The sequence below is a fragment of the Orycteropus afer genome, unplaced genomic scaffold (assembly GCF_000298275.1).
Source record: "Orycteropus afer afer isolate SDZICR_OR568_19922 unplaced genomic scaffold, OryAfe1.0 scaffold00040, whole genome shotgun sequence".
Classification (NCBI taxonomy): domain Eukaryota; kingdom Metazoa; phylum Chordata; class Mammalia; order Tubulidentata; family Orycteropodidae; genus Orycteropus; species Orycteropus afer.
In genome coordinates this window covers 11756003-11772239 of record NW_006921627.1, presented here as the reverse complement: position 1 = coordinate 11772239, position 16237 = coordinate 11756003, and the positions used below count along the sequence as shown (strand labels likewise).

Here is a 16237-nt window from a genome sequence, read left to right as displayed (position 1 = left end):
CCTCAGCTATCTCCCTGTGCAAACCGTGCCCTTCTGTTCTCCTGCTTACTCTAAGGAGTGTATCTACCTGATGTAAATGTTCACCCAATATGCCTGTCTGTTGTTTGGCTAAAGCCACAGGAATGAGTTCAGTTCCAGACCTGAAGGGTAGCTAGGGGCTATAGTCTCAGGCTCTTATCAGACCAGCAAACCGGGTCTTTTTTTTTTTTAATGACTTTTAGTTTTGTTCCACACTGAAGGGGACCACTTATTTACGAATTTCAGATTGTTCAAGAGAGGAATGCTATTCCTACTTGTTCTGGGTCTTTATAGAAGTCTAGCTGTTGGCTTTTTAGCAGATGTGATAGTGTTAGACAAATCCTGGAAGTTCAGAAATGCAGAGAGAATTCTATTATTGTCTCCCTAGAGGGATCCTGGGATTACATCTTATTTGAAAAAGGGTTTTAATAATCCTTTGACAAGGTTGATGCTGTGGGCTGTACCATCTCCTCCCCATGGTTATGATTTGTTGTTGGCTCATTTCTTTTTCTCTCAGTGTCCAGCTTTGAAGGGCAAAGTTCAGAAGATCCTAATCTGGAAGTGGGGTCAGCCACCATCTCCCACGCCAGTGCCTCGGCCTCCAGATGCTGATCCCAATACGCCTTCTCCCAAGCCTTTGGAAGGGCGACCAGAGCGGCAGTTCTTTGTGAAATGGCAAGGCATGTCTTATTGGCACTGTTCCTGGGTGTCTGAACTGCAGGTATGCCTGAGATCAAGCTAGAGTTGGGGGGAACTATAATGAAGAGGGTAGTGAGAAAACAGTCTTGTGGGTAGGGCCAGTGTCTGGACCAATTCTTTCTGCTTGCAGTTGGAGCTGCATTGTCAGGTGATGTTCCGAAACTACCAGCGAAAGAATGATATGGATGAGCCACCTTCTGGAGACTTTGGTGGTGATGAAGAGAAGAGCCGAAAACGAAAGAACAAGGACCCTAAATTTGCAGAGATGGAGGAACGATTCTATCGCTATGGGATAAAACCTGAGTGGATGATGATCCACCGAATCCTCAACCATAGGTACTAATGATACCGGGCAAGAGTAGTGATTGTGTTGGGCATGCTGGTGATAGCAGCACATCCACTGGGAGACTCCTGGCAAAGGGATTAATTAAGAAAATTTGAGTCATTGGTAACTTAAATTTGAAAGACACTCAGTATGTTAACAGACTGAATCCTGGTTTTTGAGCATAGGGGAGTATTTGGTCCAAAGATCTGTATGTTAGAGACTAAGAATACATGCAGGATCTGTGACATACTTAGAGGCCTAGTTTGGGACATATATTATTGCCCATTCCTGAAAGCAAGGCAGACTTAGGAAGAGAGGAGGGTTGCTCTCTGGCTATGAGGGTTTTCTCCTTGACCTTGCAGTGTGGACAAGAAGGGCCATGTCCATTACTTGATCAAGTGGCGGGACTTACCCTATGATCAGGCATCCTGGGAGAGTGAGGATGTGGAGATACAAGACTATGACCTGTTCAAGCAGAGCTATTGGAATCACAGGTGAATTTGGGTGAGGAATGGGATTGCTTCTTACTGCAAAGGCTCTGGGCATCTGTTTGATGTCCTTTTTCTTTAGGGAGCTAATGAGGGGTGAGGAAGGACGGCCAGGCAAGAAGCTCAAGAAAGTGAAGCTGAGGAAGCTGGAGAGGCCTCCTGAAACACCAACAGTTGATGTGAGTTGGAGCAGAAGAGGGGAAGGGCATGATTTGATGGACGGGAAGATATGTCTCATCTGCTCTAGTCTAATGATGGTGCTGTAGGTAATGATGCGCAAAAACTTTATAGTTGAGCATACTCCGTGAAGTCTGTTCCCTTATTTCTTTATATGTCTGTAAAGTAGAGAAAATACTGGGATTATTTCCTCTCATCATCACCAGAAAAATAAAAGCATAGGAGGTGGTATTTTATATGTCTGAGGAAGCATTGTCTTGAACCAGGCTTTCATGAAACTTATATTGGAAATTGGGTCTTTTGACTCTTAATTCTTAGGTCAGTTTTTCTGAGTTTTGGTTGTGTAATATAATGTGAGGAGGGTGAAGGTTAAAATGATGGATCTAGGAGGAACATATGACTATATTTACTTAGTTGATCTTGATTAGCACAATTACTGTACTGCTAGGAAAAGACCAGTTGCTAGAAAAGGACATCATGGTTGGTGAAGAAGAGGGTTAGCAAAAATGAGAAAAACCTTCAGTGAGATGGATTGACACAATAGTCTTAGCAGTGGGCTCAAACATATCAAAATTCATGAAGATAGCACAAGACCAGGCAACATTTCGTTCTGTTATACGTAAGACTGCCATGAGCTGGAAGTAACTTTGTGACAACTAACATGATAATAGGGAATCTAGGATGTGTCTTTTCCCAGAGATCTGTAGTACAAAGATCTTCTTTGGCCTGATAGGTTAGTTACCTCGCTTCCTGCAGGATCCTAAATCAATACAACATTACAACGGGGAATCTTTTTCCCTGGAATTTTTTTGTGGCTTTGTCAAGCGGAATTTAGTGAGGACATGTGAAGAGGCAGCTGCTGCTTGGGGAAGGAAGGAATTCCTTGCTAGCTGTTTACTTCTCTGTTTTATCCTTCAGCCAACAGTGAAGTATGAGCGACAGCCAGAGTACTTGGATGCCACAGGTGGAACCCTGCACCCATATCAGATGGAGGGCTTGAACTGGTTACGCTTCTCTTGGGCCCAGGGCACTGATACTATTTTGGCCGATGAGATGGGCCTTGGGAAGACTGTACAGACAGCAGTCTTCCTCTATTCTCTCTATAAGGAGGTAAGAAAAGATGGGGCCATTAGTTTTGTGGTCTGTTGTGAGTATTTTGTGTTCATAGTCTTCACTTGTACTCTGAGGAAACTGGAAAAGGAAGAAAAGATAGTTGTTAATCTTGAAGAACACTGTTGAATGATAGTAACACAGGCACACAAAGATTTGAGGGAATGGAACCAAGGGTAGAATTAGTGGTGTGAGCACAGAGCCTCAGTACTAGGGGAATGACTGTATATTGAGGTAACCAGAATTGTGGGTGGAATTTAATGGAGGAAGTAAGATTTTAAGCTCTCTGTAAAGGTGGGTCATGGCTTGATAGAAAGGAGTGGGCAGGGTATTTTCGTAGAGAAAGGTGAGTGTAGAAACAGCAGTGCAGATGTCAGTCCTCAGCTCTTGGAGCAGAAATGGAGAAGGAGGCTGGGGTTTTAGTGTGATAAAGAGCTCAGTCCTTACTCTGCTTTTTCTCTTCTTCCTTAAAGGGTCATTCCAAAGGCCCCTTTCTAGTCAGTGCCCCCCTTTCTACCATCATCAACTGGGAGCGGGAATTTGAAATGTGGGCGCCAGATATGTACGTGGTGACCTACGTAGGTGACAAGGATAGCCGTGCCATCATCCGGGAGAATGAGTTCTCCTTTGAAGACAATGCCATTCGTGGTGGCAAGAAGGCCTCCCGAATGAAGGTATCTCAGTGGGGGGGGAGACCCCCTAGAGAGGCCTGCTGTGTGGGCTGGTTTGCCTTCTTTTTTTGACCAGGACAATAGCTGGGGGGAGGGGAAGCCCCATAATTCTCTGGTTTTGCTTAGACCAGAAATGTTGAACAGTAGTGACCAGGTTGCCTTCATGTGCAGAAAGAGGCATCTGTGAAATTCCATGTGTTACTGACGTCCTATGAGTTGATCACCATTGACATGGCTATCTTGGGTTCTATCGATTGGGCTTGCCTCATTGTGGACGAAGCCCACCGGCTCAAGAACAATCAGTCTAAGGTAAGAGGGTAGAGATCTATGGCCTCCAGTTTTAGTTCCTTTGTACCTACCACCCATTCAATAAGGGGAACTGTAGGGGGAGAGGGAAAAGGAAAAAATGGTCTCTGCTTCCTTTCCTCACTCTTAATAACCCTTGGTGGCCAGGAGGGGGAGTCTTAGGATTTGTCAGTGAAACAGCTTGGAGTTTTGCAGTGTTATACTGGAGCCATGTTTTTCATTGCATTTCCTATCTGCTTCAGTTCTTCCGAGTCCTGAATGGTTACTCACTGCAGCACAAGCTCTTGCTCACTGGGACTCCATTACAAAACAATCTAGAAGAGTTGTTTCATCTACTCAACTTTCTCACTCCTGAGAGGTTCCAGTAAGTGTGTGTTTATATGTAATTGGTTTGTAATTCTGATTCTTCTAATTCTTTGTGTTGCCAGTTTCTTATATCATTTTACTTTCTCCCTCTCCAACAACCTTTTTCTGAAGCAATTTGGAAGGCTTCTTGGAGGAGTTCGCTGACATTGCCAAGGAGGACCAGATTAAAAAACTGCATGACATGTTGGGGCCTCACATGTTGCGGCGACTTAAAGCTGATGTATTCAAGAACATGCCATCTAAGACAGAGCTGATTGTGCGTGTGGAGCTCAGCCCTATGCAGAAGTGAGTTGGAAGGGACAGAGGTGCTGACTTCATTTTGCAGACATGCTTAGACATCTGTCAATCTGCAAAGTGTTTCTTATTCCTCCCAACACTGAGTTTCAAGGCTTCTGGGGACAAAAGAAAGCGAGGCCTAAAGAAACCTGATGCCAGGGAGCTAGGGTACATAATTTTGTTTTGGTCACATTCTTATTTAATTACACCTTACCTTATTAAAATAACAATGTTGGCAGTGGTGGTGGTGGTAGAGAATCCACTTTTAGGCTTGAGCTAGTTGTTAGGTTTCTTTAGCTCCAAAGTGGAATATGTTGGAAAGTAAATTTCAGATCTTGATAGTGCATTGTTAGTCATTTAAAGGCACTCTGTCTCGCCTGACTTTTTAACTTGCAGAAAATACTACAAGTATATCCTCACTCGAAATTTTGAAGCACTCAATGCTCGAGGTGGTGGCAACCAGGTCTCCCTGCTGAATGTAGTGATGGATCTTAAAAAGTGCTGCAACCATCCATATCTCTTCCCTGTGGCTGCAATGGTATGTTGTACTTTTTGTTCCTCCCTGGATTGGAACTTCTCCATTTGGGCTTTCAGTATTTTTTTCTTCCTTTTTCCTTCAGGAAGCCCCTAAGATGCCTAATGGAATGTATGACGGCAGTGCCCTAATCAGAGCATCTGGGAAATTATTGCTGCTGCAGAAAATGCTCAAGAACCTTAAGGAGGGTGGGCACCGTGTACTCATCTTCTCCCAGGTAATGTATGTGCTGGGCTGGGAGCTTTAGGGGACAATAGAGACAACGCTTAGTGATAGGAGGGAAGGGATTATCATCTGACTCCTCCATAATTAAACAGTGCTCCTTTTCCAGATGACCAAGATGCTGGACCTGCTAGAGGATTTCTTGGAACATGAAGGTTATAAATATGAACGTATTGATGGTGGAATCACTGGGAACATGCGTCAGGAGGCCATTGACCGCTTCAATGGTAAGAGGAAGGAGTGGTTTAGTTCTAGGCATCCCCATTCACTTATTCACTTGTATTTGTGGACTGATCATTTATTCTTTGTAGGCATCTGTTTTTCTATATAATTCTTTTGATTCTTCATCATTTGATATAGAAGCATAAAGCTTTTGAATGTCTTGGTTGGAAGAATGTATTGGACTATTCCTAGGAGATTTTTTTTCCTTTGGAGTTTCTTTCTGTTAGAAAGGGGAGAGCATTATGTCTAGCTCTTCTCATTGTGTCTTGAGGCCCAGAACTTGCATTTAATCTAAGCTCAAATGGCTAGTTAGTGGCAGACTTGTCTCAGGAGATGCTACCTTTTTTGTTTTATTAATTTTTTTATTTTGAAATAATTCAGGACTTAAAACTTGCAAAAATAGCACAGAGAATTCTGTGTATCCCTTTCACCCAGTTTCTCTTAATACTAATTTACAAAACCACAGTACAACTGTTAAAACCAGGAAACTAATTAACATGGGAATAATTATCTACAGACCTTATATTAATTTCACCAGATTTTCCTGTAATGTTCTTCTGTTTCAGGAGCCAGTCCCAGATCCCACACTACAGTTATTGTCTCTCTAGTCACCTATCTGTGACACCTTATTCTTTCCTTTTATTTCATGACCTTGATACTTGTCATGAGTACTGGTCAGTTATTCTGTAGACTGTCTCTTAATTTGGGTTTGTGAGATGTTTTCTCATGATTAGATTGCGATTAGACATTTTGAACAAAAATACCACAGACGTGATGCTGTGTCCTTCTTGGTGCATTGTATCAGGGGGACTTGATGTTGATATGTCCATTACTGGTGATGTTATCCTTGATCACTTGATTAAGGTGTTATCTGCTGAGTAAAGTTCCTAGTTTTCCTGCTGTATGTAGTTGATAAATCTTGAGAAATATCCACTGGTAGACCTTGCTTACAATGATTATTACTAAGGTTTTGCTTAATGAGGTCTGTGTTTCTGCCATTTCTTCTGTATTTATTAATTGAAATTCAAGAGATACTTCTAATGGTGCCTTTGGTTCCTTTCTTAGCACCAGGTGCTCAACAGTTCTGCTTCTTGCTTTCCACTCGAGCTGGGGGTCTTGGAATCAATCTGGCCACTGCTGACACAGTTATTATCTATGATTCTGACTGGAACCCCCATAATGACATCCAGGTGAGGAGAGCTCTCTGTCTTGGTATACAGTAACTTATTGGAAACACACTGTGTTCTCTATGAGGCATCACCATCTGGAATTAGTTGTTTAAGTGAGAAACATGAGCCAGAGAGATTGGGTTAGCTTGGGTCCTATTTTGGTTAACATGACAGTACAAAAGGAAGTTTTATATGAAGGCAAACTGCATCCCCTATCTTGTACTGGATTTAGGTAGGATATAGAATTTGAGACAAAAGTAGAAGCAGGAAATTATGGTTACTTCATTTTCTTACTTGTTTGCTGCTCAACCCCAGGCCTTTAGCAGAGCTCACCGTATTGGCCAAAATAAGAAGGTGATGATCTATCGGTTTGTGACTCGTGCATCAGTAGAGGAGCGCATCACACAGGTGGCAAAGAAAAAGATGATGCTGACGCATCTAGTGGTGCGGCCTGGGCTGGGTTCCAAGACTGGATCCATGTCCAAACAAGAGCTTGATGATATTCTCAAGTTTGGCACTGAGGAACTATTCAAGGATGAAGCCACAGATGGAGGTGAGCTGGTCAGAAACTTAAATTTTGTTGTGGGGCTTGGCTTTCCTAGAGGGTTAGGGACTATCTTTGATCCCTAGGGTTCTGGGACTTGGACCTAGGGTCCTGTGGGACTTGGCTTTCTCCACTGCATCTATTGAAGCTGAGTTTGTGGTATGGGCCCCTCCCTGATTCTTTATAGGTGGAGACAACAAAGAGGGAGAAGATAGCAGCGTTATCCATTATGATGATAAGGCCATTGAGCGATTACTGGACCGTAACCAGGATGAAACTGAAGACACAGAATTGCAGGGCATGAATGAATATTTGAGCTCATTTAAAGTAGCCCAGTATGTGGTACGGGAAGAAGAAATGGGGGTGAGTATGAATCCAAGACAGTGCTGTGTTGGTATTTCGTGTGCAGATTTGAAATTGACCCCCAAAATGACACTTGAGACAGGAGGAAAACATCTATAGGCACATTAGTGCCTTAATGAGTTGATATACCTCTTCCCTTGGAAACAAAGACTGTAACATGACTAACCACATTTTCTCTTTGCCTTGACTTTTAGGAAACTCACAGCAAAATTTCAGACTCCTAACAGCTGTATTTAACCTTTATCAGAATCTGATTTTTCTCTCGTATTTTATTAACCTTACACATAATTTTTGTTTGCTGTGTCAAGTTTCTTTTGAGAAAAGGCAGGTGATAAGTCAAAATAAATACTTATCTAGGTAGCCTATTGCTGGGTATTTTTTTTTAAGATGAGAATTATTGCTTGTTTTTCCCTTTGTCTTTCATATTTAAGAAAAAAGCTGAAATAGAGAAATATGTGACTTATCATAGTACTTTTTTTCCCCAGATGATATAGAAGGGCATAAAAAAAATCCATTCTCTCTCCTGGTCCCTTTTAAACCTCTCAGCTTAGGATTCTTCGAATTGGCATAGATTTCTGGTAGTCTTTGCCATCTTCTCTTATCCTTTCGACTCTGGGAACCAGTCCTCTTGCTGTATTTTTCAGATACGTACCTATTATCTTTGTTCTGGAAGGTGATGCTAGTAACCTCAGTTTATGTGTAGCTGTGGCTGAAGTCTGACATCGATATATAAGCCAATAGTTTTGAATCACACAGTATCCTGATGATTGGGTGCTTTCTATTCCTGTCAATAACATTGACTACATACAAGTGATGGGGCATCGTGTGCTCTTAAGTGATTGGGAAGCAAGGGGTAGTGCCTCCATCCAGTTGACAATATCTGCTAATGGGTATAAAGCATACAAATTGCCCTCTGATGAGTGACTGCAGCTGCTGTGTACTTCTTTAAAACATAAATATATATTTTAAATTAATACTTTATTGCATTTTTGGTGAAAGTTTACATAGCAAATTAGGTTCCCATTTAACAATTTACACAGATTGTTCAGTGACATTAGTTATATTTTTCAGTGTGTCAGTATTCTCTTTAATTGTGTTTGGTCCATTTTTAGTACTCTAGTTTCTCTGTTCCCTTATCTTCTCATCATTCCTTTAGAGTAATTGTACTTTTAAGAAGTATTTTTAAAGCATATTTTTTGAATTTTAATAAGTGATGCATAATAATTCATATGGTGCAACAATCAAAAGGTACAAAAGTATCTCTTTTCCACTTCTATCCCTGGCTACCCAAGTTTCTACCTGGGAACAATAAATGTTTTTAGTTTCTTGTATATCATTACAAAAATATCTAAGTGTGTATGAATATTTACGTATACATATGCACACATACACATGTATATACTTTTTTCCTTTGAACACAAAAGTAGTTTATTATTACATAATATTCTCTACCTTGCTCTCCACTTAATTTATCTTAGAGATATAGTCCAAATCAATATATAAGAGACATAAAGAGCTTCCTCCTTTTTCTCTTTTTTTTTGTTACATAGTATGTCCTTGTTCAGGAGTATAGTAATTTAATTAGGGCCATAATGGTGAACTTTCAGGTTGTCTCTAATTTTATGCCGTTAGCAACAGTTTAATTCTAATGTAGGAGATTTGGAGTCAAATTAATGGTCTTTGAGAGGAACCTTCAGAGGAACATAAAACACTGGAGCATGGTTAAACAGACAGTTGGTAAACTTTTATGTGTGGAAGTTTATGGCCCTTCTATTTTATCTTCTGAAAATCTTTTGCAGTATTTCATAAGATTCTCTATTCTGCCTTGTTAAGGCTTAAAAACCAATTGCCGTCAAGTCGATTTCAACTTATGGTGACCCCATGGTGACAGAAAGATGGACAGTTTAGACCCACCCAGAGGTGCCTTGGAAGAAAGGTCTGGTGATCTGCTTCTGAAAGGTCACAGCCTAAAAACCCGATGGAGCAGTTTTACTCTGCAACATGTGAGGTCACCATGAGTTAAGACTCCAACTTCCACTTTTTCCTGTCTCCCAAACTCTGTTAAAAATCTGTTAAAAGAAAGGGAGAAAAGAGCATACTGTCTATTTATGCTGCTTCTGATAACAGCTCCATTCCATGTTTTTCTCCAGTTACAGTGACTGTTACTCTGTACATAATTTAAGTGGAGCCAGGTTCTGACCATTAAATTGCTTCTGCGTTCTTAGATTTGAGCAGGCACACCAAATATTTAAGAGTCCAGTCATGATAGGAGCTAGCAGAATGGGAACTGTGAGGACCAGGGGTGGCTGGTGGTGCTGACTTCAGCACCCCTGAGTCCTGGCCCTCCCTCTGTCCCAGGAGGAAGAGGAGGTAGAACGGGAAATCATAAAACAGGAAGAAAGTGTGGATCCTGACTACTGGGAGAAATTGCTGCGGCACCATTATGAGCAGCAGCAAGAAGATCTAGCCCGAAATCTGGGCAAAGGAAAAAGAATCCGTAAACAGGTCAACTACAATGATGGCTCCCAGGAGGACCGAGGTGTGTGTGGCCGGCCCCGCCCCCCACCCATGGGCCGTTCTACTAGAGCAGTGGGCCCCGCTCATCTGCCCTCTCTCCCTCCAGATTGGCAGGACGACCAGTCCGACAACCAGTCCGATTACTCAGTGGCCTCAGAGGAAGGTGATGAAGACTTTGATGAACGTTCAGAAGGTGAGAGCTGTACCTTTCTGCTGATTTTCTAAGTATGGTTTGTGTAACACCCTTACCAGTGTCACTCATACGTGCTTTTTTTCTTGCAGCTCCCCGCAGGCCTAGTCGTAAGGGCCTGCGGAATGACAAAGATAAGCCATTGCCTCCTCTGTTAGCTCGTGTTGGTGGGAATATTGAAGTAAGTACCATAAGATTGTAAGGAGGGATGAGTGCATGCTAGACTGGTCTTGGGTCTTTGATGGAATAAGATCTCTTTCCCTTTTAACCTAGATTCCGTCTTCCCCCAGGTACTTGGTTTTAATGCTCGCCAGCGGAAAGCTTTTCTTAATGCAATTATGCGATATGGGATGCCACCTCAGGATGCTTTTACCACCCAGTGGCTTGTGAGAGATTTGCGAGGCAAATCAGAGAAAGAGTTCAAGTAAGTTGAGAGCTGTGGTGACTGATACAAAGGGTTTCTATCCAGTCATTCCATCAATCTAATCTAGTCTTTGCAGGAAGTTGGCTGTTACTTCTCCTGTGGTTGGCAGGTGATGCTGTTAGTAATAGAGTTCTTTGTGTTATTAACTCTCTTGAGAGAGAACATGGGGCATGGTTTGGGGTCTGGAGACAAGTATTCCAATGCAGCGGTGGGCTTCACCTCAAGGTGGAGCCATAGTCATTGCTTGAGATAATGCCTAACTGGAGGTGGAAAGAATTCAGTCTGGGAGTTGCCATGATACCTGTTGAACTCATTTCTCTACTTCTTGACTACAGGGCCTATGTCTCTCTTTTTATGCGGCATTTATGTGAGCCAGGAGCAGATGGGGCTGAGACCTTTGCTGATGGAGTCCCCCGAGAAGGCCTTTCTCGCCAGCATGTCCTTACTAGGATCGGTGTCATGTCCCTGATTCGCAAGAAGGTAAGTCCTGACCCTCTCTCCACTGTTCAGAGTTTCTAGGGGAAAGTGGAGGGCCAACAGCCAAAACTGAGTCTTCAACTTCCTATCCTTTTGCTACAGGTTCAGGAGTTTGAACATGTTAATGGGCGCTGGAGCATGCCTGAACTGGCTGAAGTAGAGGAAAATAAGAAAATGTCCCAGCCGGGGTCACCTTCCCCAAAGACTCCTACACCCTCCACTCCAGGGGACACTCAACCCAATACTCCTGCACCTGCTCCACCCACTGGTATGTCTTTCTGTACTGCCGTTTTCTCTCCTGCTTTTCTTGGTGTGTTCCCTGCTCCCCTGTGCTCAGTTCTGACGGGGTTCTGTGGCCGGGTATACAGCAAGGACCTTCTTCCTAATTGATTGCCTTCTATTGGTCTGCAGAGGATGGGATAAAAATAGAGGAAAATAGCCTCAAAGAAGAGGAGAACACAGAAGGAGAAAAGGAGGTTAAATCTGTAGTCCCTGAGGCCACAGTTGAAGTAAGTGATGGGGGTGACTCAATGCTATACCAAAGGCAAATGAATAAACCCACTCTTCTCTTTTGTTGCTGGTCTGTCTCCTTCATCATGTCTTTTTCCCTTTCAAGTGTACACAGCCCCCTGCCCCTGCCTTGGAGGATGAAAAGGTCCTAGTTGAACCTCCTGAAGGAGAGGAGAAAGTGGAAAAGGCAGAGGTGAAGGAGAGAACAGAGGAACCTATGGAGACAGAACCCAAAGGTATCCACATTTTTAAGCACTGTAGGTCCCTGTATGAACCACAGTAGCTCGTGGACTTCTACCCAGTCTGTGGATACCAGGAGAAAGTGACATACTGGAATCCTGAACCCCTGATTTTAAATTATGGGTCTTTTTATCCCCCTTTAAGACATCTATATGTTATGATATTAAAGCTGATGTGATTTGACTTCCAGCTACAATTGACTGAATTTCCCTGGGCTTTAATCATAGGGATTTTTAGGACTATTTGAATTGGATAATAGTGTGGAACAGAGGAGAACATTCTATAGGTATTTTCCTAATGCCATCTGTTCCTCCAGGTGTTGCTGAGGTGGAGAAGGTGGAGGAGAAGTCAGCAATAGATCTGACCCCCATTGTGGTAGAGGACAAAGGTAGGTGTTTGGAGAAGCTAATTGTAGTTCAGAAGGACTCTAGACCAGAAGCCAGGATTTTATTGCCCCCTGTTTCCCCAGCCACACTCACACTCATTTCATCTCCTCTGTTCCCACATTAAGTTGTCAGTGTGCTGGTGGCACTTTTTCCTGGGTCTGAGAGATAGCCGTGTGAAAGGGTAAAGGGGAATGGATATCTTGTGGCATGTAGTACTGCTATTGGTAAACCCGTGGTGCTGCGCTTCTGTCTGCAGCTGAGATTGTTCTTGTACATACCCTATAGAAGAGAAGAAAGACGAAGAAGAGAAAAAGGAAGTAATGCTTCAGAATGGAGAGACACCCAAAGACCTGAATGATGAGAAGCAGAAAAAAAATATCAAACAGCGTTTCATGTTCAACATTGCAGATGGTGGTTTTACTGGTATGGGAATGAAGATACCACTGGAGCTAGAAGTAGAAGTATCTAGGGTGGAATTGAGGTTCTTGTTAAACCAGGTCTTAGTTATCTAGTGCTGTTAACAGAAATACCACAGGTGGTTGGCTGTAACAAACAAAAATTTATTCTTTCATGTTTAGGAGGCTAGAAGTCTGAATCAGGGCACCAGTTCTAGGGGAAGGCTTTCTCTCTGATGGCTCTGGAGGAGGGTCCTTGTCTCTTTTCAACATCTGTGGGTTTGGCATCTCCTAGAGATCTCCATGTGTCTTGGCATCAGTCTTCCTCTGTGTCTAGGAGTTTTCCAGTACAGGGACCCCGGCTCCAAAGTACACAGTTTGCTCCTGGATCTTTTTCTTGGTAGTTCTGTGGTCCCTTTCTGCTCACTTCTCTTTCCTTTTTTCTCTTACAAAAAGTGATGTAGGACACGCCCTAGGGAAACTCCCCTTATTACATCAGATCAAGGCTATGACCTGAGTAATGGTGTTGGATCGAATCCTGATCCCCTTATATCGATCGGGTCAGGGCTGTTCACATCAGATCACATTGTGGGGGTGATTATATCATTACATAACTGCCGAATTATATCATTACATAACTGCCAAACCACTGAGAATCATGGCCCAGCCAAGTTGATACATACTCACAGTTCAATCTTTGATACCAGTATACAGAGGCAAAACCCCTACTAGATTAGGGAATGCCAGGCTGAGGGCATACACCCCTGGGTTCCAGGTAAGAAAGCCAGAGACATACTACTAAGATGGTGTCTGGGGGCAGAAACCAGTAGCTGTCTGAATTCTTACAGTTTATCTTTTTCTCCCCCACTTTCCCTAAATTCCTGCTCAGAGTTGCATTCCCTTTGGCAGAATGAGGAGCGGGCAGCCACAGTCACCAAGAAGACTTATGAGATCTGGCATCGACGGCATGACTATTGGCTGCTGGCTGGCATCATAAAGTATCCTTTGCTTGAGTCTGGGCTGAGGTCCTTGGTGAAAAGCTCTGAAGGTCTCCCTGTTTGAGGTTCTTTGTTTTGTTTTTCCTGAGCACTTTTCCAATAGTCATGGCTATGCCCGGTGGCAGGACATCCAGAATGACCCACGCTATGCCATCCTCAATGAGCCTTTCAAGGGTGAAATGAACCGTGGCAATTTCTTAGAAATCAAGAATAAGTTTCTAGCCCGAAGGTTCAAGGTGAGCAGGTTGGAGAGGAATATAATTTAAAGTGCAGAAGGTACTGCGAAGGAGGGAGTCTGTTCATTCATTTACCTGCACTGTTTATTGTGTTCTCCTGTGTACTTCAGTTATTTAACCATGCCTACTTTTTTACTCCTAAGTAACTTAAGCATTAGGGATAAAGACATAACAGACTTGAAAAGTAACTAGATGTACAAGACCTGTAGATGACTATATGCTTCATGAATGATAGACTAGTACAGTGGGTTTGTTGAGGGAACACTAGATTGGAGTTTTCAGAAAAGCTGTACAGAGGTGGAATTGAGTTAGACCTCTAGGAAGGGTAGGCTGTCAGTGGGCTGGTGGTACATTTTTCTGGGTCTAAGAGATACTTGTGTGGAGAAGCAGTGGGGATGGATGCAGAAAGGAGATGTGAAGGCAGAGCTCTATTTTCAGAATCACTAGGGCTAAGCCCAGGACTGAAGGGAGTCTTGTTCAGTAATTCAGAAGTTTAGCAAATGTTTATTGGTGCAGACCACCAAATGGGATACTAGTATTGAAGTACAAGGGAATGAGAGACTCCAAGTTATGTTTTAAGCCTGCCATCTGTCTTAGTTCTTTTTCTTTTCAAATGTATTGTGATTTGGGTGAAAGTTTACAGAGCAAATTCATTTTCCATACAGCAGTTCATACACATTTTGTTTCATGACATTGACTGCAATTCCCCACATTGTAACAGCTTTCTTCCTGCTTCTTCCCTGTAGTTGACTCTTCCCTGCGCCCTTCCCTCCCATGCACTCAAGCTCCCTCCCACCCTAGATGTCTCCCTGCACAAATGCTGCCCTTCTGTTCTCCCATTATTGATTGCTCCAAGGAGTGTATCTACCTGATGTAAATGTTCATGCAGTATGCCTGTCTATTGTTTGGCTGGGAGTCAAAGGAGTGAATTCAGTTCCAGACCTGAATGGTAACTAGGGACCATAGTCTCAGGGGTCTCAGCACTGCCACTTTTCTTAGTTCTTAGTTCTTCTACTGTAACAAATAGTACAAGTGGGTAGCTTTAATGAATGGAAATTTATTATATTACAGTTTAGGAGGATAGAAGTCCAAATTCAGGGCACCGATTCTAAGGGAAGGATTTCTCTCTGTCAGATCTGGGAAAATGTCCTGTCTCTCTTCAGCTTTTGTTCCTCCATTCCTTGGTAGTCTTCAAGTGGCCTGGCCTCTGTCTGCCCTTACCTGTGCTTCTGTGCCTAATCTGCTCTTTTGTATTTGGTTTGAGACATACCCTACATAGATAAAGGTACTTAAACATAAAAATGAAAACCCTGTTCCCAAAGGGGATTATATCCACAGTATAGGAGTCAAGATTTACAACACATTATTTTTTGGGGAGACAATTTAATCTGTAACAATCACTGAGAAAGTGAAATTATCATTGCCAAATGTAGGGAGGGAGCTCTGGTAGCATAGTGGCTAAGGCACTTGACTGCTAACCAGAAGAAGGCTGGCGGTTCAAACCCACCAGCCACTCCTCGGAGGGAGGTTGGGGCATTCTACTTCCGTAGTGATACTGCCTTGGAAACCCAAGGAGGGGTCGCTATGAGTCAGGTCCGACTCGATGGCACATAACAACAACAACAACAACAAATGTAGGGAGGTGAGGAGAAGTTTGTAGAAAAGAATGATGAATTCAAATTCAGACGAGTTGGTGTTTTTCACAAATAAACACCCTCTCCGTACCACCATGAATGAGTGGGATCAAATTGTGATCAACCATAAACAAATGGAATCAGAGGATCAGGTCCTGAGATGCAGGTTTGAGATGCATCAATCCTTTGCATAGAGGTGCTGGCTGAAGCTAGGAGAGGACAGATCTCTTGGGGGAATGCTATAAAAGAACAGCAGTGAGTCAAGAGCTAAACCTTGTTCCTCATATGGTACCTTAATAGTTCAGGGCAGAAAAAGAGGGAGTTGTTAGTGAAGGCAGCAAGAGAATATAAATTGAAGGAGATGCTTAGTTTGTTTGAGTGTAAGTTAGGGCCAGGTCTTGTGGAAGAAACAATAGCCCATTCTTTTTTTTTTTTTTAATGGATTTTATTGAAATATAATTTATGTGCAGTGAAATATACAAAACTAAAGTGACATGGGTTTTTTTTTTTCCCCACAGTGTTCCCTCTCCTCCCTTCCCACCCCTGGCAACCAACAAAGAAAGTTTCCTTCCATATATAAACCTTTCCTAGACCCTCCACGAATTCAAATACTGTATTTGTTCTTCTGGGATTGACTTCTTTCACTCAGCATGTTTTCCAAGTTCATCCATATTATGTGGTGTTTTGCAGACTCTACATTATTCTTTTATTTATTTATTTAATTTATTTGTTTTTATTT

At 42.6% G+C, this 16237-nt stretch overlaps 1 protein-coding gene across 1 annotated transcript in view; it reads left to right on the top strand.

Moving 5' to 3' along the window:
- CHD4 (chromodomain helicase DNA binding protein 4) overlaps positions 1-16237 on the top strand; it is a 33014-nt gene that overhangs the window by 6972 nt on the left and 9805 nt on the right. Inside the window, exons 10-36 of the mRNA XM_007937098.2 lie at positions 536-739; positions 848-1053; positions 1405-1536; positions 1613-1709; positions 2626-2817; positions 3291-3491; positions 3660-3797; positions 4037-4158; positions 4272-4445; positions 4833-4974; positions 5057-5188; positions 5303-5420; positions 6481-6605; positions 6900-7137; positions 7316-7491; positions 9850-10030; positions 10115-10201; positions 10291-10379; positions 10489-10622; positions 10958-11102; positions 11202-11367; positions 11511-11608; positions 11716-11845; positions 12166-12237; positions 12521-12658; positions 13520-13628; positions 13732-13864. Of these exons, the coding sequence (XP_007935289.1) occupies positions 536-739; positions 848-1053; positions 1405-1536; positions 1613-1709; positions 2626-2817; positions 3291-3491; positions 3660-3797; positions 4037-4158; positions 4272-4445; positions 4833-4974; positions 5057-5188; positions 5303-5420; positions 6481-6605; positions 6900-7137; positions 7316-7491; positions 9850-10030; positions 10115-10201; positions 10291-10379; positions 10489-10622; positions 10958-11102; positions 11202-11367; positions 11511-11608; positions 11716-11845; positions 12166-12237; positions 12521-12658; positions 13520-13628; positions 13732-13864 (3879 nt within the window). The remainder of the gene's footprint in view (positions 1-535; positions 740-847; positions 1054-1404; positions 1537-1612; positions 1710-2625; positions 2818-3290; positions 3492-3659; positions 3798-4036; positions 4159-4271; positions 4446-4832; positions 4975-5056; positions 5189-5302; positions 5421-6480; positions 6606-6899; positions 7138-7315; positions 7492-9849; positions 10031-10114; positions 10202-10290; positions 10380-10488; positions 10623-10957; positions 11103-11201; positions 11368-11510; positions 11609-11715; positions 11846-12165; positions 12238-12520; positions 12659-13519; positions 13629-13731; positions 13865-16237) is intronic.